At 47.9% G+C, this 27,120-nt stretch overlaps 1 protein-coding gene across 2 annotated transcripts in view; it reads right to left on the bottom strand.

Annotated features, from left to right (window-relative positions):
* Nucleotides 1-629: 629 nt before the first annotated feature.
* Nucleotides 630-27,120, bottom strand: part of ZNFX1 (zinc finger NFX1-type containing 1) — a 49,804-nt gene continuing 23,313 nt past the window's right edge. For both annotated transcript variants that reach the window (XM_075917720.2, XM_075917721.2), the window contains exons 11-14: nt 15,545-15,690; nt 15,040-15,150; nt 11,480-11,575; nt 630-3,458 (exon numbers count right to left, since the gene is read on the bottom strand). In XM_075917720.2, the coding sequence (XP_075773835.1) occupies nt 1,023-3,458; nt 11,480-11,575; nt 15,040-15,150; nt 15,545-15,690 (2,789 nt within the window). In that variant the 3' untranslated portion in view covers nt 630-1,022. The remainder of the gene's footprint in view (nt 3,459-11,479; nt 11,576-15,039; nt 15,151-15,544; nt 15,691-27,120) is intronic.

The following is a 27,120-nucleotide window of genomic DNA, read 5'->3' as shown; positions in this document are numbered from 1 at the left end:
CCACCGAGTGAGTCACTAGAATAACTTCCGGCACTTGAGGCACCAGGGTTACTGACCCTAACCCATCCCTGAGACCCCCCCCCAGCTACTTCCGGCTGCGCCCTGCCCCCACCGAGTGAGTCACTAGAATAACTTCCGGCACTTGAGGCACCAGGGTTACTGACCCTAACCCATCCCTGAGACCCCCCCCCCAGCTACTTCCGGCTGCGCCCTGCCCCCACCGAGTGAGTCACTAGAATAACTTCCGGCACTTGAGGCACCAGGGTTACTGACCCTAGCCCATCCCTGAGCCCCCCCCCCCCCAGCTACTTCCGGCCAATTCCCAGCCCTCAGTGAGACTCCACAGCTGCTTCCAGCAGCGCCCGGATCCGATGCAACGGGTCACCTGAGCTACTTGCAGCCGAACCGGACCTCGCTTAGTGGGGCACCAGAACTTCTTCCGGTCACGCGCTCCCCCGTCACTGAAACCCCACAGCTACTTCCGGTCGTGCCCGAGCCCTTCCTTGGGGCACCAGAGCGACTTCCGGCCGCGCCAATAGTGGGCCGGTGGGGAGGAGCGGACCTCTAGCGGGGTGTCCCGGTCTCTCCGGGGGGGGCCGAGGCTGCTCCCAGGAAATATTGCATTTAAATGACTATGAATAAAATTTATTGAGCTATAAAAGATTGAGGGTTAAACACTCAGTGCAATGAGCAATAGCCAGAGCTACTGCAGGGGCTGATGCCACCGACTGGTGCCAGCCAGCCCTGGAACTACATTAGGCCCCGCGCATGCTTCAGGCTAAAGCAGATGAATTTGTTACATCTATTTCATTCAGTTGCTTGATTCGACATATAAAGTGCGAGTAGGAAATAGGACTAGTTCTAGCAACAAACACAGCAAGTGTTAATCACAAGAAATCCAATTTGTCAAACAGAGCCAGTGAGCACCCGCTGGCTACTCCACGTGCTATGCAGCTTGGCAGTGGGGAAGAAAGAGCATTCATGGGGTTAAAAGGTGTACTACTGAGCCAAATGTAGCTCTTCTATATCATCCTGCGGAGTTCCTCAAAGTTGAGCATGTTATTTGCAGTTTCTGACCAGGCCGCATGAGTTGCCCCATCCATTTCAGGAGCTAAACGGTTGCTGTGTTCCAGAGTGTGGTTTGCACCTCCAATAACTTCCTTACACTCTGGGCACTTGCTCTTCTCCATTGCCCCACCACAATCACCAATCACGTAAATGTGGCCATTGGGGCACTTGAACCAGTGACCTCGTGGATAACCCAAGGCACTAACAATCTGCACTCGCTCCTCCTCCGAGATTCCCAACCCAGACTCTGGAAGAGCTGTCTTTAGTTCTTCCATTTTCCTCTTCACCACCTTTTCATCCTCTTGGGTGAACTTCTTTGTTCCCTCTAGGATCTGCCGCAGAGCACCAATTTCTCTCGAGATAGAAGTATTCATCTTTGCAGTTGCTGTTTTGCATCTGGCCAGGAGACTCACAAGATATGTAAGCCTCTGAATCTCACTCTGAAGGTCAACGAGCTCCTGGCCCGTGAAGCTTAGTCGGGGCTTGTCCAACCACTCCTGAATTTCAGCCAGTCGCATCCTCAGTCTTTCCTTCTCATTCACATCAACCTTGTTCAGGGAGCTTGTCAGCTCCCCCAAGCGCCCATAGAAGCCAATCAGGTTCTCAAGGAGTCCAATACTCTTTGTGGAGAGATCAGGGTGTATCAACTTCTCTTCCAACAGAAGGTATTTAGTGGGCAGATTCCTTCGCAGAACAGCCTTCCCTTCCAGCACATCCTGTAGTCTGTGCCTGCTAGTTTCAATTTCACTTACAGGGCCTTGGATTCTCTCCTTCACTCTCTCTATTTCCTCCAGCCGCCTTTTTACTATGGTGCCATACCTCAGGTTCTTCCTAATGGCTGTCTGACAGCTGGGGCAGACCTTCAGCTTGATGACAGTTTCATCTTCATCATCCATGTAATGGTCAAGGCCTTGGGCCTCAAAGATGTGGCCACAGTCCTCCAGCTCCACAAAGCGAGCATCTGTCTCATCTTCATAGCCAAAAAAGATCTGGGTGATTTCATCATGGTGACAAACACGGCACTTTTTTGGGCAAGGTTCCCCACACAACCCAATGCATGGATGACCACAGTGCAGTAGCTTGGTGCATGGTTCATCGCAACGGGGCCTGTTGCACGGTTCAGAGCAAAGCTTGGTACACTGATAGTGCTGACAGCGCCACTCACATGGCTCCATACATGGGATGCACATCTTTCCACATTTCTTTTTGCAACGACTGTGGATACAGTGGTTCTGACAGGTTTGCTGGCACGGAGGGCATTCTCTGGTGCAAGGCTGCTGACATTGGTGGGAGCAGATCAGGATGCGCTTACAAGGGCTCTGACAGTGCTCATGAAATCGCCCTTCAAAGCAGGTATAGCAGGAACCCGGGCATGCATGGCCACAAGCCAGTGAGACAGAGCATTTGGTTTTGCATTTCACAGGCATCCCATGTTTCATCTCCTCTGTGATCCAGCACTTCACCTCCTGGTCGTGGCCACATTTCAGTGTGACCTTAACCATTTCGAGACACTGCACACTGCATTCCTGCCCACAGGACATGCTGCATTTGTGCCCACATTTCAGATATTTCTGACAAGGCTCTTGACAGCAAAACTTGTTCACAGGAGTGGAACAAGGGACCATCTGCTGGTGGCCACACTTTGGGATCGTTTTCTGCACTTCCACTATGCATTGTCCACAGTTCTCAAAGCACAACTGGGGGCAACGATGGCCATCTCCGCAGAGCACCTTTTGACAGGGCTTCATGCACTGAAACTCTTTGTGCTCTAAGTCATAGGGGTGACATGCTCGAGTGCAGACATGTCCACAACTCAGCCTGAATTCACAGGGGCGACTACAGCCCCCTTCAGGAACTCTGCAGAAGTCTGCTCCCTTGCACACCAGTGTCCTAGTGTCAGGATGGTTCTGACAGCACAGCATGAGTGAGCGACCAATATGACCCTTCTCCCGCAAGATGTGAATGATCTTGCTCCACAGAGGCACCTTGGCAAGCATTCTCATATTCCCAACACAGTAGAGCCCTTTCTTAGCTCTGGATAATGCTACGCAGATCCGGTTTGAAATCTGCAGGAACCCAGCTCTCTCTTCCTTGTTACTGCGCACAAGTGACAGCAAGATAATGTCATTCTCCTCACCTTGATACTTATCCACCACATGAACCTTTACACCTGCAAAGATCTTGGCAGGCATGAGTTTGCGCAGACAGAAGAGCTGCCCAGTGTAGGTGGTGAGGATGGTGATTTGAGAGGGCAAGTAATCCTGGCACAAGAAGTATTTGCACAACTCCACCACAAACTGGGCCTCATGTGGATTCTGGTGGCTTTTCCCTTCCTGAATCTCCTGTTCCAGGAAGTCATGCTCCACAAAGAAAAGGTTCGATAAGACCCCCTGAAAAGATAAGTGGGGGAAACGTTACCAAAGAAAAAACATTCTAATTTGCCAACTCTGCAAGCCCCTTTCATGCCTTTCATGATCCACTTAGCAGTTCTCTGTAAATTACTTGGATTCATGGTGAGGAACCCTGGTGATTGTACACTTAAGGCAAATATCCGTCAGTCAGACCCTTCATAACATACCTAGTAAGGGAGAGTTTGGGAGCTTGTTGGCCCGTGTTCCACTGATAAATCACTGACTATTCCAGAAATCCAGAAGCATGCAGAGGATTTGATTTCTTATATTTTAATTAGAGACCCATGCCTACCTTTTATTCTTTAGGTTACCCAAAGGAGTTCCCAGGCTACAAATGAGCAATCACAGCTCATTCATTCACACTAGTCAGTTTAAGGGCAGGTGGAAGAAATGGGTGATGACAGAGCCATGCACAGCGTTTATTTACTAGATACCTACTAGCCAGGATGAAAAACACTTGCAGTATCCCACATGCATAAGACCCTTTTTCATTTTTCTCTAACACGTACATGCAGTACTTGTGGGCCACATAATGCGGGGTTCTGTGTATGACTCAGAGTTTGTTGTGTCCAAGTAAGCGTATATTAACTTTGAGAGGTCTGAATTCCCTTGTCTCATCACACTGTTTTGTTTGATCTTACCTTCCTCCCTCTCTGACAGCTTCCATGGTGCTTGGTCTCTCCAACACAGAGTTTCTCCTCTCCTCTCTAGTAAGGGCTAGTAATGTCAGGGTCCCTGCTGATCCCTGGCTCCCGCCTCCAATGCTTTTTCCAGTGCTAAGAAATCTTTTTGAGATGAGGTGATCACATCTGTACTCAGTATTCAAGATGTGGGCAAACCCACATGGATTTATGAAGAGGCAATAAAATATTCTCTATCCCTGTTTTAATGATTCTTAACATTCTGTTTGCTTTCTTGACTATTGCTGCACATTGAGTGGATGTTTCCAGAGAATTATTCACAATGATTCCAAGATCTCTCTCGAGTGACAATAGCTAATTTAGTCCCCATCATTTTGTACGTACAGTTGGGATGTTTCCCTGCGTGCAGTAATTTAAATTTATCAATATTAAAATTCATTTGCCATTTTCTTGCCCAGTCACCTAGTTTTATTAGAGCCTTGTGAAGCTCTTCACAGTCTGCTTTGGTCTTAACTATCTTGAGCAGTTTAGCATCATCTGCAAATTTTGCCACTTCGCTGTTTATTCCTTTCTCCAGATGATTTATAAATAAAATGAACAGGACTGGTCCCGGTACGGACCCCTGCGGGACACCACTAGTTACCCCTCTCCATTCTGAAAATTTACCATTTATTCCTACCCTTTGTTTCCTGTCTTTTAGCCAGTTATCAGTCCATGAGAGGACTTTCCCTCTTATCCCATGACAACTTACTTTACTTAAGAACCCTCGGTGAGTGAACTCATCAAAGGCTTTCTAGAAATCTAAGGACACTATATCCACTGGATCCCCATTGTCCACGTGCGTGTTGACCCCTTCAAAGAACTCTAGTGTATTAGTGAGGCATGATTTTCCCTTTATATGTCTGACATGTCTATTCTCTTCTTTAGTTTCAATTCATTTGTCCTGTACTGATGTAATATTTACCAGTCTGTAATTGCCAGGATCACCTCTAGAGCCCTTTTTAAATATTGGTGTCACGTTGTCTATCTTCTAGTCATTTGGTACAGAAGAGTGATAGAAATGTAGCCGTGTTAGTTTTGCTTTTGGTACAGAAGATGATTTAAAGGACAGATTACAAACCAGTTAATGTTTCCATAAATTCATATTTGAGTTCTTTCAGAACTCTTAGGTGAATGCCATCTGGTCCTGGTGACTTGTTACTCTTCAGTTTATCAATTTGTTCCAAAACCTCCTCTAATGACACCTCAGTCTGGGACAATACCTCAGATTTGATTCCTAAAAAAAGTGGCTCAGTTTTGGGAATCTCATTACATCTCCCTAACATCCTCAGCCATGAAGACTGATACAAAGAATTCATTAAGTTTCTCCAGAATGACCTTATCTTCCTAGAGTACTCCTTTAGCATCTCGATCATCCAATTTAATAGGTAGCAGGTTTAAAACAAACAAAAGGATGTTTTTCTTCATGCAGTGCACAGTCAACCTGTGAAACTCTGTGCCAGAGGACGTCGTGACAAGGAGGACTTTAAAAGGATTAAAAAAAGAACTAGATAAATTCATGGAGCTTAGGTCCATCAATACTTCTTAGCCAAAATGGGTAGGAATGGAGTCTCCAGCCTCTGTTTGTCAGAGGCTGGAAATGGATGATTCCTTGATGATTACCTGTTTCTGTTCACTCCCTCTAGGGCATCTGGCATTGGCCACTGTCAGAAGACAGGATATTGGCCTAGGTGGACCTTTGGTCTGATCTAGTATGGCTGTTCTTATGTTCTTAATGGCTCCACTAGTTGTTTGGCAGGATTCCTGCTTCTGATGTACTTTTAAAAAGTTTTGCTTTACTCTGAGTTTTTGGCTAGCTGTTCTTCAAACTCCTTTTTGGCTTTTTTTTATTGTATTTTACACTTTAATCTGACAGAGTTTATGCTCCTTTCTATTTTCCTCACTAGGACTTAACTTTCACTTTTTAAACAACACCTTTTTATCTCTCGCTACTTCTTTTACTTAGTCGTTAAGCCACGGTGGCACTTTTTTGGTTTTCTTACTGTGTTTTTTAATTTGGGGGATACATTTAATGTGAATCTCTATCATAGTGTCTTTGAAAAGTTTCCATGCAGCTTGCAGGGATTTTACTTTTGGCACTGTACCATTTAATTTCTGTTTAACTAAATTTCTCATTTTTTAAATTAAATACCATAGTGTTGGGCTGCTGTGGTGTTTTTATCACCACAGGCATATTACATTTTATTATATTATAGTCACTATTTCCAAGCGGTCCAGCTATATTCATCTCTTGGACCAGATCCTTTGCTCCACTTACGACTAAATCAAGAATTGCCTCTCCTCCTGTAGGTTCCAGAGCCAACTGCTTCAAGAAGCAGTCATTTAAGGTGTCAAAAAAACTGTGTCTCTGCATCCCATGCTGAGGTGATGGGTACCCAGTGAATATAGGGCAGTGGTCTCCAACCTTTTTACACCCAAGATCACTTTTTAAATGTCAGGACAAGCCAAGATCTACCCCATCCTTTTCCCAAGACCCCACCCCCTTCCTCGAAGCCCCGCCCCCTCTGTTCTCCTCCTTTCTATTACCTGCTATCCCCAGCCCTTATACATTCTCAGGGTACAGCTACACTGCCACTTTTTTTTTTAATCCTTCTGTCAGAAGAGGTTTTTCCAACATTTAGCCAAATGTCAAAAAAAAAAAAAACTTATTTCGGAAGCCCTCCAGGGGTTGCAAAAAGAGAGGTTGATACAGGAGGTGCGGGCTCTGGGGTAGGAATGAGGGATTTCGGCGTGGGAAGGGGTGAGAGGTGTACGCTCTGGAAGGGAATTTGGATGCAGGAAGATGTGGAGAAAGGGATGCTGGCTCAGGGAGGGAGGGAGCTCCAGGCTGGGGAGTGTTAGGGTCAGGTGGAAGATTGGGGTGCTGAGCAAGCCACAGGCTTGTGGATATGAGGGTGCAGGAGTTTGGATTCGGGTGTTTGAGGGGCTCAGGGCAGGGAGGTTGGGAGTTTGATGGGCACAGAGATTTGTGGTGTGTGGATGGTGTAGGAGTGTTGTGGCAGAAGACTGAGGACGCCTTCTCTCTGGGTTAGGCTAAAAGAGGTTAAAAACAAGGGTGATGTTATGCTAGGAGTCTACTACAGGCCACCTACCCAGGTGGAAGAAGTGGATGAGGCTTTTTTTAAACAACTAACAAAATCATCCAAAGCCCAAGATTTGGTGGTGATGGGGGACTTCAACTATCCAGATATATGGTGGGAAAATAACACAGCAAGGCACAGACTATCAAATAAGTTCTTGGACTGCATTGGAGACAACTTTTTATTTCAGAAGGTTGAAAAAGCTACCAGGGGGAAGCTGTTCTATATTTGATCCTAACAAATAGGGAGGAACTGGTTGAGAATTTGAAAGTGGAAGGCAGCTTGGGTGAAAGTGATCATGAAATCATAGAGTTCACAATTCTAAGGAAGGATAGAAGGGAGAACAGCAAAATAGAGTCAATGGATTTCAGGAAAGCGGATTTTGGTAAGCTCAGAGAGCTGATAGGTAAGGTCCCATGGGAATCAAGACTGAGGGGAGTTGGCAGTTTTTCAAAGGGACATTGTTAAGGGCCCAAAAGCAAGCTATTCCGCTGTGTAGGAATGATAGAAAATACGGCAAAAGACAACCTTGGCTTAACTACGAGATCTTGCATGATCTAAAAATAAAAAAGGAGTCCTATAAAAAATGGAAAGGAGGACAAATTACAAAGGATGAATATAGGCAAACAACACAGGAATGCAGGGGCAAGATTAGAAAGGCGAAGGCATAAAATGAGCTCAAACTAGCTATGGGAATAAAGGGAAACAAGAAGACTTTTTATAAATACATTAGAAACAAGAGGAAGACCAAGGACAGGGTAGGTCCACTAGTCAGTGAGGAGGGAGAAACAGTAACAGGAAACTTGGAAATGGCAGAGATGCTTAATGACTTCTTTGTTTTGGTCTTCACTGAGAAGTCTGAAGGAATGCCTAAACATAGTGAATGCTAGTGGGAAGGGGGGAGGTTTAGAAGATAAAATAAAAAAATAAGTTAAAAATCACCTTAAAAAGTTAGATGCCTGCAAGTCACCAGGGCCTGATGAAATGCATCCTAGAATACTCAAGGAGCTGATACAGGAGGTATCTGAGCCTCTAGCTATCATCTTTGGAAAATCATGGGAGACAGGAGAGATTCCAGAAGACTGGAAAAGGGCAAATATAGTGCCCATTTATAAAAAGGGAAATAAGAACAACCCAGGAAACTCCAGACCAGTTAGTTTAACGTCTGTCCCAGGGAAGATAATGGAGCAAGTAATAAAGGAAATCCTCTGTAAACACTTGGAAGGTGGCAAAGTGATAGGGAAGAGCCAGCATGGATTTGTAAAGAATAAATCATGTCAAACCAATCTGATAGCTTTCTTTGATAGGATAACGAGTCTTGTGGATAAGGGAGAAGCGGTGGATGTGGTATAACTAGACTTTAGTAAGGCGTTTGATACCACCTCGCATGATATTCTTATCAACAAACTAGGCAAATACTACGTAGATGGGGCTACTATAAGATGGGTGCATAACTGTGTAGATAAATCTATGTATTAAATATATTACTTCATATGACTTGACATTGTGCCTCTCCATGTAACCTTGTAACTTTGTATTAGAACCCTATATAGAAAACTTGTAGAAAACTGAATATATAAAGTGGTAAAAATGTCTTTTGCTAGGAGTAGAATAAGATTCCCCCTCACCCCATTCTCTCCCCCCCACTCTGTAATCAATTGCCCTGTTGAATGAATGAGGTGTGAATGAGTAAGACTTGGGAGCCAAGCCCCTCCAGAGAGCTACACCAGTTGAAGAGGGGGTAGAAGCCAGACCCAAGGTGTCAAGTGGGCTGAAGAAAGAAGAGCAGACATATTGACGGCCTTGGGGTTAGAAGCAGGCACCTTCTTTGGAAAACAACCTCTCTGCAGCACAAAGGGACCAACTGACACAGACCCAGAGTTTGAATCTGGGATATATCTGCATATGAGAGGGATGCTATAAAAGTGAGGTGTCTTGCAGAGGACCCCGGGTTTTGTCTTGTCACCATCGGAGCATCGATCCGGATCAGCAGAAGCCTGGCTCCACCCCTCCCCCATCTAACTCACCTGGCCAGTGAAGTTAACGGGAGCAACTCATTGGTAACAACAGCAAGACGGAGTGTGCTTGTGTGTGTGTGTGTGTGTGTGTGAGTGCATGAGTGACTTACATATATATACATACATATATATATACATACACACACACACACACATATCATATGCATATGATAACTGTTGATTATTTTATGTGTGATCAATAAATGTGGCATGTTGCCTTATCCCCCCTGAAAAAGATCCCGAGTACTTCTTTTAAGTACAACAACTGGCTGGATAACCATACTCAGAGAGTAGTTATTAATGGTTCACAATCCTGCTGGAAAGGTATAACTAGTGGGGTTCTGCAGGGGTCTGTTTTGGGACCGGCTCTGTTCAGTATCTTCATCAACAATTTAGATATTGGCATAGAAAGTACGCTTATTAAGTTTGCAGATGATACCAAGCTGGGAGGGGTTGCAACTGCTCTGGAGGATAGGGTCAGAATTCAAAATGATCTGGACAAATTGGAGAAATGGTCTGAGGTAAACAGGATGAAGTTTAATAAAGACAAATGCAAAGTGCTCCACTTAGGAAGGAACAATCAGCTTCACACATACAGAATGGGAAGTGACTGTCTAGGAAGGAGTACGGCAGAAAGGGATCTAGGGGATCTAGAAGCTGAATATGAGTCAGCAGTGTGATGCTGTTGCAAAAAAAGCAAACATGATTCCGTGATGCATTAACAGGCGTGTTGTGAGCAAGACACGAAAAGTCATTCTTCCGCTCTACGCTGCGCTGGTTAGGCCTCAGTTGGAGTATTGTGTCCAGTTCTGGGCACCGCATTTCAAGAAAGATGTGGAGAAATTGGAGAGGGTCCAGAGAAGAGCCACAAGAATGATTAAAGGTCTAGACTACATGACTTTGGAAGGAAGGCTGAAAGAACTGGGCTTGTTTAGTTTAGAAAAGAGAAGACGGGGGGGGGGGATGTGATAGCTGTTTTCAGGTATCTAAAAGGATGTCATAAGGAGGAGGGAGAAAACTTGTTCATCTTAGCCTCTGAGGCTAGAACAAGCAGCAATGGGCTTAAACTGCAGCAAGGGAGGTTTAGGTTGGACATTAGGAAAAAGTTCCTAACTGTCAGGGTGGTCAAACACTGGAATAAATTGCCCAGGGAGGTTGTGGAATCCCCATCTCTGGAGATATTTAAGAGCAGGTTAGATAAATGTCTATCAGGGATGGTCTAGACAGTATTTGGTCCTGCCATGGGGGCAGGGGACTGGACTCGATGGCCTTGAGGTCCCTTCCAGTCCTAGTGTTCTCTGATTCTTGTGGAGGTGCAGGACTTTGGGGATGTGAGAGGCTCAGACAGGGGGTTCCAGTGTATGACAGGCTCTGATTTGGGGTGGGAGGTACAGGAGTGTTATGATGCTGCGGCCCAATGGGGGCTTATTGTCTGGGCTTCGTTTTTAAATACAATATTATGTCAAACACAAAAAGTTTCAGCATTGTCTTTATTTCTGAGGGGTGGGGAACCTGTTTTGGGTCAGGGGTCACTGACCCACAGAAAAATCAGTTGGGACCACACAAGTGAAATGCAAGAAAAAAAAATCCACCAACCCCTCCAAAATCCCCCAAGCCTCACTAATGTGGCCCCAACTGTGCTGATGGAGGCAGGGGATATGGTGCTGGGGGCAGGGTGCTGGGGCATGGGGCAGAGTGTGTCATTGTTAACAATTTGTGCCCTATTTCCGATTGGAATTTGTTTACCTTCAGCTTCCAGCCATTGGTTTTTGTTCTGCATTGCTCTGCTGGCTGAAAGAGCCCTTGAGTACCTAATAGCCTCTCTTTATGCAAGTCCTTAGCTCTTTGGACAGGAACATTATTTTTGTTCTGTATTTGTAGAGTCTGTAGGACAGTCAGGCTCAGGTCCTTGACAAAGGTTGTAGGCCCTATGGGTACGTCCAAACTACATGGCTCTGTCGACGGAGCCATGTAGTCTAGACACACCCTATGGTATTACTTACATGCATCTTTTTTTATAACTTCTCCTACCTGACCTGACTTTATTTAAATTTCCAAGTTCTATCAGCTGAACATGATCAAGAAGATAGAAATATGTGAATACAAACCCACAGAAGTGACTAGTTTGTATGATATAAATGAAGGGTCATTTACCCCAGTAAGGGGATTGAGAAGGGAACTGGTGTCTTCTGCAAACTCACCTTGATGTTTTCATATGTGAGGACAGAGGGATGATTCTCCAGCTCCTGGTATATGTGGGGAGTGAGGAGCTGGGCGATCTCAGGGCGCATGCGGTGCTGGAACAAACACACACAAATTACAGGAGGGTTAAGGTTAGCAGTAGCCAAAATAAATGGGCAAATTTCTCGCGACTGAATGAACTGAACCTCCATTTGTGCTTCTTCAAGGGGACAATGACCAAATACCTTGCACTCTGTCACCAATTTCTGTTCAATCAGATGGAAATAACCAAATGTATCTTCATGAAGATACGGGACTGTAAATAAGTGTGTTGGTTTCGTGCAGTTCCCAGTGTGCAGGTTGTCCAGATCACAAAACCACCATCAGCATGACTTCACTGTGATGACATAACCCTCCGACCTACCTGTTCACTTCCATTATACGTTTAGGGTTTGGATTAAAATGTCTTACATCATTTGAATAGTCACAGTCACAGTCTGTTGAACACTGTTACAAGGAACGTTTCTTCATTGTATATGAAGTTATGAAATGTTTCTATATGTTTGGTAAGTTTGCTTTTTGCACCAACTTCAGTTACGCAGCACGGGAAGTCCAAGAGCAGGAAAGCTGGAGCAGAAGATGCAGTGCCTCTTTGTTGAACAGACCCAGAAGTTAATCTGCATGGATCTCACAGTTCCCAGTGCTCTTCTCAGGGATTAAGCAAAACATGTTTTTCTCTCAGACTGCAATGGGAGCAGGGATATGAGGCTAAGCTTCCCCCAAACACCAAAAAGGTACCGTAAAATCGCGAGTCTAATGTGCACCTATATATAATGCGCACCTACCTTTTAAATGTCAGAATTCTGGAAAAAGCTGAGCTCTTATCTTGAAATGCGCACCCCCATTATCAGGGCTCACCAAGCAGCAGCGAGCCCCGCTTGCCAGCTGCGTGGTTTCACATGGCTCTGCGCATCTGCAGATCGCTCTGCGCCGGCTCTTCCAGGTTGTAATCTACTCACCACAGGCGAGTAGATTACATTATTTGTCAAGCCCTGCCCATTATAGTCACAATTTTACCCTATATTTAGGAAGGAAGGGGCCATTCCCACCTGCAGGCTCGTCAGGGAAAAGTGCACGCAGCACTGGGTAGCTGGCGGCAGAGTTTGAAACCTGCTCCCCGCACAGCTGCTCGTGCGCCGCGCTAAGCTCGTGCCTGCCGCAGGGCCCTTTGCCCCGCCCCCCCCAGCTGCCCCGCCGGTTCCTCACCTTGTCCGGGAGCCGGGCTGACCTCGCACGTGCCGCAGGGGGCCCTCTGCCCAACTGCCGGCCAGCCACGCAGGCCCCCGCAGCAGGCGCAAGCTCAGCTGGCCAGGGGGCGCCCGCGGCAGGCGCGAGCTCAGCACGGCATGCCGGCAGCTGAGCAGGGGGCCCTGCGGCAGGCGCGAGCTCAGCACGGCACGCCGGCAGCTGAGCAGGGGGCCCTGCGGCAGGCGCGAGCTCAGCACGGCACGCCGTCAGCTGAGCAGAGGGCCCCACGGCAGGCGCGAGCTCAGCACGGCACGCCAGCAGCTGAGCAAGGGGCCCTGCGGCAGGCGCGAGCTCAGCACGGCACGCCAGCAGCTGAGCAGGGGGCCCTGCGGCAGGCGCGAGCTCAGCACGGCACGCCAGCAGCTGAGCAAGGGGCCCTGCGGCAGGCGCGAGCTCAGCACGGCACGCCGGCAGCTGAGCAGAGGGCCCCCGCGGCAGGCGCGAGCTCAGCACGGCACGCCGGCAGCTGAGCAGAGGGCCCCGCGGCAGGCGCGAGCTCAGCACGGCACGCCGGCAGCTGAGCAAGGGGCCCTGCGGCAGGCGCGAGCTCAGCACGGCACGCCGGCAGCTGAGCAGAGGGCCCCGCGGCAGGCGCGAGCTCAGCACGGCACGCCAGCAGCTGAGCAAGGGGCCCTGCGGCAGGCGCGAGCTCAGCACGGCACGCCGGCAGCTGAGCAGAGGGCCCCGCGGCAGGCGCGAGCTCAGCACGGCACGCCAGCAGCTGAGCAAGGGGCCCTGCGGCAGGCGCGAGCTCAGCACGGCACGCCGGCAGCTGAGCAGAGGGCCCCCGCGGCAGGCGCGAGCTCAGCACGGCACGCCGGCAGCTGAGCAGAGGGCCCCGCGGCAGGCGCGAGCTCAGCACGGCACGCCGGCAGCTGAGCAGAGGGGCCCCGCGGCAGGCGCGAGCTCAGCACGGCACGCCAGCAGCTGAGCAAGGGGCCCTGCGGCAGGCGCGAGCTCAGCACGGCACGCCGGCAGCTGAGCAGAGGGCCCTGCGGCAGGCGCGAGCTCAGCACGGCACGCCGGCAGCTGAGCAGAGGGCCCTGCGGCAGGCGCGAGCTCAGCACGGCACGCCGGCAGCTGAGCAGAGGGCCCCGCGGCAGGCGCGAGCTCAGCACGGCACGCCGGCAGCTGAGCAGAGGGCCCCGCGGCAGGCGCGAGCTCAGCACGGCACGCCGGCAGCTGAGCAAGGGGCCCTGCGGCAGGCGCAAGCTCAGCACGGCACGCCGGCAGCTGAGCAGAGGGCCCCCGCGGCAGGCGCGAGCTCAGCACGGCACGCCGGCAGCTGAGCAGAGGGCCCTGCGGCAGGCGCGAGCTCAGCACGGCACGCCGGCAGCTGAGCAGAGGGCCCTGCGGCAGGCGCGAGCTCAGCACGGCACGCCGGCAGCTGAGCAGAGGGCCCCCGCGGCAGGCGCGAGCTCAGCACGGCACGCCGGCAGCTGAGCAGAGGGCCCCGCGGCAGGCGCGAGCTCAGCACGGCACGCCGGCAGCTGAGCAAGGGGCCCTGCGGCAGGCGCGAGCTCAGCACGGCACGCCGGCAGCTGAGCAGGGGGCCCTGCGGTAGGCGCGAGCTCAGCACGGCACGCCGGCAGCTGAGCAGGGGGCCCTGCGGCAGGCGCGAGCTCAGCACGGCACGCCGGCAGCTGAGCAGGGGGCCCTGCGGCAGGCGCGAGCTCAGCACGGCACGCCGGCAGCTGAGCAGAGGGCCCTGCGGCAGGCGCGAGCTCAGCACGGCACGCCGGCAGCTGAGCAAGGGGCCCTGCGGCAGGCGCGAGCTCAGCACGGCACGCCGGCAGCTGAGCAGAGGGCCCTGCGGCAGGCGCGAGCTCAGCACGGCACGCCGGCAGCTGAGCAGAGGGCCCCCGCGGCAGGCGCGAGCTCAGCACGGCACGCCGGCAGCTGAGCAGGGGGCCCCGCGGCAGGCGCGAGCTCAGCACGGCACGCCGGCAGCTGAGCAGGGGGCCCCGCGGCAGGCGCGAGCTCAGCCAGGCTCCCAGACAAGGTTAGGATCCAGCGGGCAGGGCAGCTGAGCCCGCTCCTGCCGGAGAGGCCCCTGCCCTGCTGCCCGCGCGCCGCACCATGCCTTGTCTGGGAGTCTGGCAGGGATGGGGAGGTAAAAATTTTACAGATTACCTCTCATGTGTAATTCGCACCCCGATTTTAACCCTTAAAAACTCGGGGGGAAAGTGCGCATTACACTCGTGATTTTACGGTACAGTCCTACATCAAGGAAAATGAATTCAGCAAGAAGAGATTCCAGAGTGCTCCTAACCTGATAATTCAGGCGGACGAAGGGGAAGCCGACTTTCACCAGCCGCTCAAAGAGAGACATCTCCAGGTTGAAGTTCTTGGCCAGGTCATACACATTGGCACTAGGCCGTAGCTGAAAAATAAAGTGGTAAAAATCCAGCTGTTATGAGTTCTTCTCCCTCCCATCCATCTGCAACGCTTTCCTCTCCCCATGTCTCTGTGTAATTTCAGCCCCATGGCGGGAAGGGCAAAGATGGGGTTTTTGAAGGAACCAAGTATTAGGGCCAGAATCAGCTTCAATAAATCAGACATAGAAGTCAGTCAGGTTAAGCGACTGCCAGGGATGTACAGTTTTGTCCCTGGAACCACACTGGGCTAGGGGAAGCTGGCCAGTGACTGCTATGTAGATATAGCTAGGAGGCGGAAGGACTGGGAGGGATGATCAATCTCAGGGACGCTCTTGGTTGGCATTTTGCCATGCCTGATATTCGTCCCTGTACCAGGGAGGCTACACGCGGACATGGTACCTGCTGGTGGTCTCCAATGAGGATAAGGTGCTGACAGGCTTTGCTCAGTGTGGTGATGGTGTGAGCCTCCAGCACCTCTGCTGCTTCTTCCACTATGACGATTCGAGGCTCCACTTTCTGCAGGATCTGACGGTATTTAGCAGCACCTGGGAGAAAAACAGAGGCACTCTCAACAGAACACAACACCCCATATAGGCAGCAGACCAGTGCCCAGGGACTCTACAACAGACACTTCAAGGGAGGGAGAGAGCCTCGCCAGCTCTCGGTTCCCAGGAAGACACAAGGGGCTCTCCGCCAAGGATTGCAAACTCCAAGAGTCATCCCCAAATGGACTTTGTAATTGGCATCTTGCTTCCTGCCCAGGAGGGCTCCTAAGGGTGCAAGAAGTAGGTGGTATAACCCAAAGACCTCACAATGCTAATTGGCTGAGAGATGCATAAGGGTTACAAGACTCAGCTGGGCCTGGCATCTACATACTAGTCCACCAAGGAGTGTCATGGGAGGTCTCTACTGCCAGCCTGCATTGCACTGGTCGTCCTAATCTTCGATAAATATACTTGCAGATAGCACGTGAGAGAAATGATGGTTTTTAAAGCAGTGACATCCTGTAAGACAGGCAGTAGGAGACACTCATCTCACTGGCCGATCATGGCATACTGGCACTGGCGGGCTAATGAATGGGCACCAGCCAATTTGGGTGGCCCTGGACAAATCTCACCATGCCAGCACAGGACAATTTAGCTGCTGCACCCTCTGCTCTGCTGGCTGTGCTTGGGACCAGGCTTCTTGGATGAGCCAGTGAGCGTAGAGGGGGTGCCAGTTGATGAGTGTGGCTGGAGGGAGCAGCAGCAGCTATCTGCAGTTCCTCTCCAGGAACTTATTGTTTTCTTTGCCACTGATGCCCATCACCAGTGGCAAAGAAAACAACGCAGTGGGTATTGCTGCGTAGCTGGGGGCTGGAGGAAACTCAGCAGGAAATGGTATTTCCTATTTTCCTTTGCCACCTAGCCCCAACTGCCCAGCACCCTCCCACACCTAGGTGGCAAAGGAAAATAGGAAATACCATTTCCTGCTCAGTCTCCTTTGGCCCACTCAGCTTTAGATGGTTAGAGGACTCAACTGTTGTCATGGGCTAATGGTCACGTGTTGCTGTGTGAATGTCAAAGCCTGTCGAGGTGAAGAAAACAAAGGACAAACCCAGCGAGTTATGTAAGTGTGAGAAATTTATCTTGAGGACCTTCAGTTTCAATTACTTTTTTTCTCTCCATTACTTTGATGATGAAGCATTAGTAAAATGAAGTGGTATGTACTCTGGTTAATCAGAACCAGGCCTTATTCTTGAAGATTTGATGGCTATTTTGCTACAATTTTCAAGTATATTAATTCCCATTACCAGGGCTGGCCAAGTGGCGGCGAGCCCAGCTCGCCAGCCGCGGGGAAGTGCACGCTGCGCATGCGCAGACCGTGTTGCGCGGCCGCACCGGGCTAAAATCTACTCGCCATGGGCGAGTAGATTGCCTGATTTGTCGAGCCCTGCCCATTACAACACAATATCAAGTGAGCACTGAACACTTATTTTTATTACAAATATTTGTACTGCAGAAATGTTAAATATTTCAGTTCACCTCCTACAAATAATGTAATGCAATCTTTTCATCGTGAAAGTGCAGCTTACAAATATAGATTTTTTTTCTTACATAACTGCATTCAAAAACAAGTCCACTCAGTCCTACTTCTTGTTCAGCCAATCTCTAAAAGAAATGTATGTTTACACTTACAGGCACTGCCTGCATCTTATTTAATGTAATCTGAAGGTGAGAACATTATTCTCATAACACTTTTGTAACTGGCTGTAACAGACTCCACCCTTCTTATGCATCCCTTGGTGGCCGAGAGGAGTCTTGTAGTCTCTCTGCCCAGCTGTCTGCAGGAGAGTAAGTGTCCAGTATGTGGCCTGGGACCACACTTCATCTTGCACCCTGTTGTGGTTCCTGCGGGTTAGGGGGGACCCAGGCCTGCCCACTTCTCTGGGTCCCAGCCCAGGGACCCTGTAAATAGCAGGCACCTGCTAAGTCTCAAAGAGGCTGGCTGATGTCACCTTCCCTGGGCCACTTCCCCAGGAAGCTGCTCTGTCCAGCCCTTTCTCTTGGGCCTTGTAGTCAAGTCCTTCCTGTCCAAGGTTCTACAAAGTGTTGCCGTTGTCTTACTGGCTAGTCTTCAGCTGTTGGACCTGGTTCTGACCAAGTCTGAAGTCCTGCTCCCACTCGGCGCTGTCCAGAGTTACCCTGAGCGTCCACAGGTACAGCTGCTCTCAGCTCCCATTGGCCGTGGTTCACCATTCACAGCCAATGGGAGCTATGGAACGCAGTGGCGCGGCCTGCACTGTATCCCGCAGCTCCCACTGGCTGGGCACAGCAAACCACAGCCAATGGGAGCTGGAAGAAGCTGTACCCACGCTCACTCAAGTAAATAAAGCACCTGGTGTGCCACCAGGGGCTAGGCCCAGCCAACCACATCCAGCCTGCAGGCTACTTACTGCCCACCCCTCTTCTAGACTCTAAATAGGGGTGGGGCACCTAAGGCCTGGGACTGGATGCAGCCCCCCCAAGCTTGGGATTCCCCCCAGCATTAGGGAGCCCGCACTGGTGCTCCAGCCGCCTGCCATCCTCCCTTGGAGCTGGAGCCCACAAAACCTACTAGCCTGAGCCCCAGTAGGCTCTGGTGTGCAAGGGGAATGTGGGGAGTGTCCTTCTCCTCCTCTGTCAGGGCTCATGGCAGTGAGGGCTTGTTTTTCTGGTTTTTGCTTCTCACTTGTGTCCTGCCCCCAACAGATTTCTGTGGCTCAGCGGTCCCCACCCCGAAAAAGGTTCCACATCCCTGCTCTAAAGTTGTATATTGTTTTATTTTAGAATGTAGTTTTTTTTTTAACATAATTCTACATTTGTAAGTTCAACTTTCAAAAGATTGCACTGCAGGATTTATATTTGGTGAACAGAAAAATACTATTTGTTTATTATGCAAATATTTGTAATAAAAAATAAATATAAAAGTGGGCACTATACACTTCATATTGTGTGGTATTGAAATGTAAATATCTGAAAATGCAGAAGACATTAAAAATATTTAAATAGTCTTCTATTATTTTTTAATCATGCAATTAACTTTTTAAAATTGTGCGATTAATTGCAATCGCTTGAAAGCTTCAAATCATTTCTTTCAATTAAGTCACTTTCTGGGATTGACACTGTTGTCTTTCAGACACCTTTGCTCCCCCAACAGAAGAGCTGGACTGTAACAGGATCAATGGGTAGGAAAAAAAACATGTAATGGTCAGGTTTAAAAAAAAAAAAAAAACTGTGGAAGATGAAAGAACCTCTTGTCGGTCAGTGAATAACTGATTCTCCTAACGTCCGCGTTGTCCAGATCAGCATTGTGTAACAGTATGGATAATGATTCCACTCAGCTTCATTTTCTATATGGAAAAACTGAGCAGTTAATTTAGGCATAAGGAACTGGGATATGATATGCTTTATTAATGCAGTGGATAAACACTGAATGGCATCTTGGTATTAATGGATTTTTCTACATTTGTGTTTTGAATGTGGGGCGGGGCGGGGGGGGGGGGGGGGGAGAGAGAGATGTTCTTTGTGACCAGAGTTCTGATAAACTTCTGTATATGGGGAATTACAACAGTGATCTGTTTGCATAAGTCAAATGCTAAGAAAGAGAACTCAGGGACTTCAAGAGAGGAAATTAACAGGAAGAGGTGAACAGGATAGGGGTGAGGACAGAGGAGTGCAGAGCAAGGAGCAGGCATCGCTTATGTAGGAAGACAAGTAGACAGCAGGCTTGGATTTGAGAAAGGATTGCTTCAGCCATCCTGCTTGAAACACACTGAGGACACCAGGTTAAACAGAAGGCATGTTGTTAAATAAAGCTCTGGAATGCATTATGGTTTTATTTCTTTGTAACCATTTGTTTGCAATATTTCTGCTTGCTAGCATTACACCTCTTAGCTTTGTTCAATCAACTTTGTGTTGTTTTTTGCTATAAAGCAAAGTGCTGTCCATTAAACAGAGGTGTGATCCAGTGTGTAAGCAGCAAGTTGAAGTGTTCTGTTCCTTTGGGAGCAAAGAATCTGGGTCCTCTGAGTATCCCCTAGTTCAGGAGCAGGGCCCTCAAGGGAGACACAAGGGTTGGACTAACCTGCACAGGCATAGTGGAACCTGTGTAGGCTAAGAGGAGAGTGCTTATGTTGGCTGTGGCTGATGCAGTCAGGCTGCCCCAGGAGGCTCAGACAAGGTTCCCTCATGTGAAGGGCAGGTGGTAGCGAGGGGCCTCACTACCCCTGCGGAAGCACCACAAATGGGCATTAAGTGCGGTCTAGGATCTTTGCTTCTACCACGTTCCTAACCATCTCCTTCGGCATGAACTACCCAAACTGCTCATGGAGGAAAAAGTCACATAACTGGAAGATTAGTATAGGAGAGAGCAGCTTGTTCAGGCAGACAAACAAGGGAGGCATTGTGGTCCTGTGTATCAAAGATGTATACTGTTGCACAGAGGGGGAGAGGGAAGTGGGAAGGAATCCTGCTGAAAACCTCAGGGAAAGGATAAAAAGTAACAAACAAGGGTGATGTCAGTATAGGTGTCTACTACAGATAATCTAATTAGGAAGACATGTTAGAGGGGGTTTTTTAATGGTTTTTAAAACAACAAAATCATCTAAAACAAACCACTTGCTGGGGGGACTTCAACTTCCCCACCTGCTTTTGGGAAAATAATAGAGCAGAGCATAGATCATCTAACATTCATGGAGTGCACTGGCTACAACTTTTTATTGAAGCTGGAGAAAGCAACTAGGAGAGAAGCCTTTCTGGATTTGGTTCTCACAAACAAGGACATAGGTAGAAGGCAACTTGGGGGAAAAGAGGTCATTAATCCCTGGGACAATTTAGCAACCAGCACGGAGGGTTTTCCATCACTGACTTTTTTCAGTCAAGACTGGGTGTGCTATACAGGAAGTCAGACTACATGGTCACAGTGATCATTTTTGGCCTGGGAATTGATGAATCCTTCTTGAATTGTGATCACTGGAACTGATCACAGTATTCCAATAGCAGAGGCACCAGTGCCAAATGCAGAACTAACACACTACTAATTCCCCCTTGATATTTTCTTGTTTATACATCCATGCAGTGCATCAGCCCTTTGGGCCACAATTGCACTGGAAAGCTCATGTTTAGCTGGTTGTCTATCATGACTTTCCAGTCTTTTCCAGATAGTCCCCTCCAGTCCTGCACACAGAGCCTGAGTTACTTGTTCAGATACATAAGTCCTGACACTTAAAATATGGCTTCCTTGCACCCAACTTAACCAAGGATCCAGATCACACTGAGTGATCTGTAGTCTACATTATTTACCATTGCCACAATTTCTGGAGCATCTGCCAACTTGATCAGTGAGGATATATTTGCCCCAGACCAGTGATAAAAATGTTAAATAAAGTAGGACCAAGAAATGATCCCTTGACCCCATTAAAAACACATATACTCAATGATTCCTCATTTACCATTCCTTTTTGAGTGAATAGATAGCAGTTTTAAAACAAACAAAAGGAAGTTTTTCTTCACGCAGCACACAGTCAACCTGTGGAACTCCTTGCCAGAGGATGTTGTGAAGACCAGGATGTTAACCGGGTTTTAAAAAGAGCTAGATAAATCCATGAAAGTTAGGTCCATCAATACTTACTAGCCAGAAGGGATAGGAATAGTGTCCCTACCCTCTCTTTGCCAGAGGCTGGAAATGGGTGACAGGAGAGACTCACATGATGATTCCCTCTTCTATTCATTCCCTCTGGGACACCTGTCATTGGCAACTGTCAGAAGATAGGATACCGGGCTAGATGGACCTTTGGTCTAACCTAGTATGGCCATTCTTATGGAGACCATTCAGACAATTTTTAATCTATTTATTGCATTTTACACTAATTTTCTATCAGCCTGGTTTTCTAATCAAAATACACAGAACCATGTCAGACGCCTTATGGAAGTGTAAGTATACTGGACAAGCACTGGAGCATTACAAATTCATCTACTCAATGGTTATTCCTCATTTACATTTAGCCTCCTCAGAACACATATGTGAAAGACAGATCCTAACTTGATCTTTTCAGGTCTTTGTATTTACCTCTTTATAATATTGGTTAAACAATAACTTCTTTGTAACCTATTGCCACTTCCTCAGCATTCCAAGATTTAGTGAAAATTAACCTTACTGGTCCATTCAGCCATCTCTAAAAATGTTTGGATGTAAGCTATCCAGATGTGCTGATTTAAATGTCTAACTTTAGTAGCTACTGCTTAACAGCCTTCTGATGTACTGCTGGGATAGGAAGTATTTCATCATCATATGGCTACATGTGTTTTTCCCTTGAACACTAGGGTTGCCAAACAGTTTCACGAAAAATACCAAACATGGTGGGGAAAAAAATTGGTTATGCCCCCTCCCCCCCCCCAAAAAAAAACCCATCACACATACACGGGGACCAAAATTAAGGGGAAAAAAACAAAAACAACCCCGCGCGCGCGCGCACACGCACACACACACACACACACACACACACACACAAAAAGGGCACGGTGCCTCTAAATCCCCACGCTCCCCACCAGACGTGGCAGGGGAAGAATGTCCCAAGTGGCCTTCCATCCGAGAAAAACAGAAAATACCGGACATTTTACATGGGTTTTTTTGTTTTGTTTGTTTGTTTGTTTGTTTGTTTTTTACCAGATAGAAGCCGCAAATGCCAGACTGACACCTGGCAATCCTATTGAACATACAATACTTATTCAACTTGTAGCCAAGAATAAAAGCTCTTAAGGATATAGAAGTGTAATGTAAGTGACACAGGGCCCATAGGCCTTAGGCCTGGAAGATGATATTAAGGATATAGAAGTGAAATGTAAGTATTCATTAATGTTGTGATACATGCCCATTGGCCTCAGGCCTGGAAGATGATCAGCTTAGTCACTCAAGGCCTTAGATCTGAAACAGATTGCCATCCTGTACCAGTAAAGCATAAAATTACTTTGAGAGATGTGTTAAGTGCTGATGTTCCAGAAACTATGTAGCAATAGATAGCAAAATATGCTGCAAGTGCTAGTTAATGGCTGATAGTAACATTTGGAGGCATTCTGCAATAACCTCAAATCCCTATGGTAACTGATTGACAGACATTAATGAAAAAAGAAAAGCTAAGAGCCAATGAGAAGTGGAGCACCCCTAAAATAGTGAGGATAAGTATGGATAAGCAAAAAGAGGCTGGAACCTTTATCTGTATGTATGAGCTTAGTAGATGCACTAAAGATTTTTTGAAGTGCTCCCTTGCTGCAACTCTTGGATGGAAATGCCTCAGGAGACACTAGGCTGACGACCACAGATGGACCTATACACAGTACTACTATAAAAGAAGAGGAATCCACCACGCCATGTGTCACAGAGAAGACATGAGAAGATTCTAGGGGGAGGCAGACCCCCAGCCCCACCCGCAGCCCTGCCCCCACCATGGGGAGGGGAAAAGAGCGCACGTACATGCCCCAGCACCCCCAGAGCAGCAGGGAGGGAAGAGGCTGCACAGCACGAACCTCCCTGCCCCCAGGAGCAGCCTGCCCAAGCCTCCCCAGCCCTGGGAGCAGCGGAGAGGGAGAAGGCCCTGTTGTAACAATATGGTTTTTCTAGAACCATGCTGGAAGGCCTGAAGCCATACTGGCAGCCAAAGCCTTCTGCAGCCAGACTGAGGAGCAGCAGCCATTAGCTGTAAGGCCTGGAGTCACACACTCACATTCCCTCTCAATTGCACTAAAATAGCGTCACCCCAGGCTGTGAGAAGGGGACTTTGTCCTGATAGCCGCCGCCACCGCCCCGGTCACCAGATAAAGAGACAGATCTCAAGACGGGTAAAGAAAACTTAAGTCACACCATTCTGTCTGGCAAGAAACTGCTTATCCATACTTGAGGCTGTGGAATCCTCATTCTATGATCACTGTCATCACACTTCCCTATTGTTTGACTGTGTGATCTATCTGGTTTGTAACTGTTTCTGTCTGCTGTATAATTAATTTTGCTATGTGTAACTCAAGTACATAGGAACGGCTGTACTGGGTCAGACCAAAGGTCCATCTAGCCCAGTATCCTGTCTGCCGACAGTGGCCAACACCAGATGCCCCAGAGAGGGTGGACCGAAGACAATGATCAAGCAATTTGTCTCCTGCCATCCCTCTCCAGCCTCGGACAAACAGAGGCCAAGGAAACCATTTTATCCCCTGGCTAATAGCCTTTTATGGACCTAACCTCCATGAAATTATCTAGCTTCTCTTTAAATTCTATTACAGTCCTAGCCTTCACAGCCTCCTCTGGCAAGGAGTTCCACAGGTTGACTACACGCTGTGTGAAGAAGAACTTTCTTTTATTAGTTTTAAACCTGCTCCCCATTAATTTCATTTGGTGTCCTCTAGTTCTTCTTTTTAGGGAACTAATGAATAACTTTTCTTTATCGGCCCTCTCCACACCACTCATGATTTTAAAGACCTCTATCATATCCCCCCTCAGTCTCCTCTTTTCTAAACTGAAAAGTCCCAGTCGCTTTAACCTCTCCTCAGATGGGACCCGTTCCAAACCCCTAATCATTTTAGTTGCCCTTTTCTGAACCCTTTCCAAAGCCAAAATATCATTTTTGAGGTGAGACCACCACATCTGTACACAGTATTCAAGATGTGGGCATACCATAGTTTTATACAGAGGCAGTAAGATATTCTGGGTCTTATTTTTTAATCCCTTTCCTAATAATTCCTAGCATCCTATTTGCCTTTTTGACCACCGCTGCACACTGCGTGAAAGTTCTCAGAGAACTGTCCACAATAACTCCAAGATCTTTCTCCTGATTTGTCATAGCCAAATTAGCCCCCATCATACTGTACATATAGTTGGGGTTATTTTTTCCGATGTGCATTACTTTACACTTATCCACATTAAATTTCATTTGCCATTTTGTTGCCCAATCACTCAGTTTAGTGAGATCTTCTTGGAGTCCCTCACAGTCTGCTTCTGTCTTGACTATCCTAAACAGTTTTGTATCATCTGCAAACTTTACCACCTCACTGCTTACCCCTTTCTCCAGATCATTTATGAATAAGTTGAAAAGGATTGGTCCTAGGGCTGACCCTTTGGGGACACCACTAGTTACCCCTCTCCAATCTGAAAATTTACCATTTATTCCTACCCTTTGTTTCCTGTCTTTTAACCAGTTCTCAATCCAAGAAAGGACCTTCCCTCTTATCTCATGGCTATGTAATTTACACAAGAGCCTTTGGTGAGGGACCTTGTCATAGGCTTTCTGAAAATCCAAGTATACTATATCTACTGGATCCCCCTTGTCCACATGTCTGTTAACCCCTTCAAAGAACTCTAATAGATTAGTAAGACAGGATTTCCCTTTACAGAAACCATGTTGACTTTTGTCCAACAAATTATGTTCTTCTACATGCTTCACAATTTTATTCTTTACTATTGTTTCGACTAATTTGCCCGGTACTGAAGTTAGACTTACCGGTCTGTAATTGCCAGGATCGCCTCTAGAGCCCTTTTTAAATATTGCTGTCACGTTGGCTACCTTCCAGTCATTAGGTACGGAAGCCGATTTAAAGGATAGGTTACAAGTAAGGTGATGGGGAATGATTGGTTAGGTAGTTTTGTTATAATTGGTTAGTAAAATCATGCTAAAATAACTGGTTATGGTATAGCTAAGTAGGACTCAGGTTTCATTATATAAACTGGGGTCCAAGGAGGAGACCAAGAAGAAGACTGAAAGTAACAGAAGCAGAAGGAAAGAAGCAAAAAGCTGGAAGAAGACCAAAGGGAGGCAAGGAATTCCAAGAAGAAGGTGGAAGACCTGGAAGAAGAACTCGCCTCCTAGACACAGCCTAAATATACCTCTCATGGAACCAGAAGGGACCTTTAAGAGATCATCAAATCCAGTCCCCTGCCCTCACAGCAGGACCAAGCACCATTCCTGACAGATTTGCCCCAGATCCCTAAACGGCCTCCTCAAGGATTGAACTCACAACCCTGGGTTTAGCAGGCCAATGCCCAAACCACTGAGCTATCCCTCCCACCGAAGATAAAAGCTGCCAGGATTCTCCTGCATGACCATGACGTGCAGCAGTTAAGCTCCAGAGAGACTGATATTGCCTGGCCAAGAGGGGAAATCTGCCTGTACCAGGATTGGTGAGCATATCACTGTGTGCTTAACATGTATTCTGCTTGTTTGGGAATTGTCAATAAATAGAGGATAAGGATATTACTGTGTAAGACTCTTTCAGTGGCTAAAAATCCTGCAAAACCGACAGGAAATTGTAGCCAGAGCTCTAAGAATTGGGTACGGGTGGGTGTGTAAATTAACAGGGTTGCACCTTGAGTCCTAGGAACGGTCCACACTGTAGGGACACACACCTTTACCCAGTTCCTAGGGCTCAAGGAGCAACCCTGTTAATCCCTGCAGGATCTTGAGCCACTGAAAGAATAAAAATCTCTTCCCTGTTGTGCCTAACTCTGGTAGCCATCAATTTCTCGATAGGTCTATGATTTTCTATCGATATTCTCTGATTCCATGTCTTAGCTTTATCGGCTTTCTAGAGTTCCTAACTTCTGATTTATTAATAGATATTTTCCTTTCTTCTATTTGAATTTATTTATGTACAAATGTATAGCTGCCTTCATTTCCCCTCTATGCCTGATGGAACTTTTCATCACTATGGCAGTCTGTCTTATGGGGCCTTTTCTGCATCCAGTAAAATGTTCTTAAACAATTACCAATTATCATTCACTTTTCAGTTTAATTTCTTCCCAACTGATTAGGCTCATTCATCTCTGTGAAAATGGGCTATTTTAAAGTTTAGACTTTATTCTGTTTCCACACAATAAATATGATCAAGTTATGATCACTTGGTGTAACAGAAGGAATTTTTCATAATATACTGGATGAACACAGTACTGGGTGTCTTAGTTTCCCCTATGTGCTGCATGGTTACTAGGCGGGGGGGGGGGGGGGGGGGGAGGAAATGGGGGGAAGAGTTAACCCCCGTTACTGCACAGGGTGAGTATTTGAGATGGGCATTCCATTCTAGGTGCTGGTGTGTTTTCGCACCGGTGACCGGAGATTTTTCTAGCAGCACACTGCTGCGTGTGCACCATGGCGCCTCCTTGTACTGTTGGTGTCCATTAGGCGCGTGCAGCTCCCTCTGTTCCTTCTCTATGCTGGCTACAGCCCCAGAAGAGGCTCCAAAGTAGGAGAAGGAGGGAGAATAGTAGGTCACACATGGGGACACACATTTCAAATAACCCTCGTTACTGCACAGGGAGATTAACTCTCTTTTCTTCAAGTGATGTTCCCGTGGATGCTTCACTCCGGGTGACTACAAAGCAGTAGTCGTGTCAGGGAGAGGGTTAAGAGCCCTTGCTAGTGCAGTTGAGGATAGCGCTGCTTGTCCACCCGCCATGCATGAAGCTATCGCAGAGGAGAG

The sequence above is a fragment of the Pelodiscus sinensis genome, chromosome 17 (assembly GCF_052426305.1).
Source record: "Pelodiscus sinensis isolate ZL-2025 chromosome 17, ASM5242630v1, whole genome shotgun sequence".
Taxonomy (NCBI): Eukaryota; Metazoa; Chordata; order Testudines; family Trionychidae; genus Pelodiscus; species Pelodiscus sinensis.
The sequence above is the reverse complement of the archived record's forward strand: the minus strand, read 5'-3'. Positions and strand labels throughout refer to the sequence as shown.